Genomic DNA, 1432 nt, shown 5'->3' with positions numbered 1-1432 from the left:
GTATCACAAATGTTACATGATGAATAAAAGGTAGAAAGTGAAAAGAGACATCCATACATTTGGCAATAACCAATAATAATAAATAGGTAAAACAAACAGAGGTATTTGTGTCAGCTGCTTTCCCAACCCAGGAACTCCCAGTGTAAGCCAGGATCCAGATGGGAATTCTTCAGTAGAGGTTGTGTTTATGAATAGCTCCACAATATTACACTTCACTTAATTTACTAAAAGCATATCTAGTCTAATTTGACAACATGTGGACTTGCCATGGAATGTTTTCTAAGACAATTTAGTGTCTCAAGAACTTTACACTTGAGCATTTCCAAAGCAATTCAAATGCTGAGAGATATAAATATTAGTTTGGCAAGTTCAAGTATTGTTACAGTCCACAGAACTTTTCACAGGATAGTGTGTGCAGGATACCCCCACAGTACAAACCATCAAAGAGGGATAATCCCAGAAACATACATTTCTCTTTTAAAACTTAGGCACTTTCCAACAACCGTGTTTTGGATGGAACTCCTAGACTGATGTGACACTGAAAAGCATCAGTCCAAAAGGCTTTCTGATAGATTTCTTTTGTGACCACATCTGATAGATATTAGATGGGTCCCTTGATTCATTTCCCAGTTTGTTAGGAATTTGGAAACACTGTGGAGGAGTTACATGCAAATCATAATCAGTTTGGTAAAAAAGGGGTGAAAGAAGGGGTCAAAAGAAATGGCATCACTGTGCAGGGAGTACCAGTAAGCCAGGATGACCTGTAAAAACCCTGAACCCAGTTGTGAAGTTTAACAGATCCAAGGACTGATACCAATCACCACCCACACCCATAACAACACAAAACATAACACTATTGCAACCAAAAAATGTAATCAAGAGGTACATTCAGTGTTCTAGCATGATCAAATCTTCAGTATTTCTGTCACAAAACACAAATGATTAAAATCAGCTATTAGCCTTTTTGTGCTCTGTCAAGGTCCCACGGGGATCTTCTGTAAAATAAAACAAGACACCGACTTGCCCTTTTTGGGCTTTGTTAATATGGTTAAAAAATGAGGGAACAATCCAGCAAGTGTTGATTTCGTATTCCTTTTTCGGGGTATCTTTAGCCTTCCAAAGATATTTGTTAAGGGATCCTGTTAAGGTTAGGGGAAACTGGCCTCAGGCTAGCTGAGTCAATCGACACAGTCTGGCCAGGGAAGTAAGAGAGTTTCCCTGGCTTATCAGCCACTGGATCGTGATTCACAGGGGTAAGTGGCAAGAGTGGTGGGGCCTTTGGACAGAAGGTGTTAAATCGAGGATCTTGTTTCCCTTTGTTGTGAGCTTTCTAATGCATCCACCCTTCATCGCCCCCACCCCGCTCACTTGGGAGGGGCGAAGACATCAGTTTTCTAATGGCTTGGATAGCCATTCAGGTTCCCTGGGAGAG

At 40.8% G+C, this 1432-nt stretch overlaps 1 protein-coding gene across 1 annotated transcript in view; it reads right to left on the bottom strand.

The window, feature by feature from the left end:
* Nucleotides 1–935: 935 nt before the first annotated feature.
* The window catches only part of LOC122193419, a 2788-nt gene continuing 2291 nt past the window's right edge, over nucleotides 936–1432 (bottom strand). The window contains exon 2 of the mRNA XM_042894198.1: nucleotides 936–1423. Coding sequence (XP_042750132.1) covers nucleotides 1387–1423 — 37 coding nt within the window. The 3' untranslated portion in view covers nucleotides 936–1386. The remainder of the gene's footprint in view (nucleotides 1424–1432) is intronic.

The sequence above is a fragment of the Lagopus leucura genome, unplaced genomic scaffold, assembly GCF_019238085.1.
Source record: "Lagopus leucura isolate 7727_CA_CO unplaced genomic scaffold, USGS_WTPT01 42380-0_obj-0_obj, whole genome shotgun sequence".
Classification (NCBI taxonomy): Eukaryota; Metazoa; Chordata; class Aves; order Galliformes; family Phasianidae; genus Lagopus; species Lagopus leucura.
This window is presented reverse-complemented; position numbering and strand designations above follow the sequence as displayed.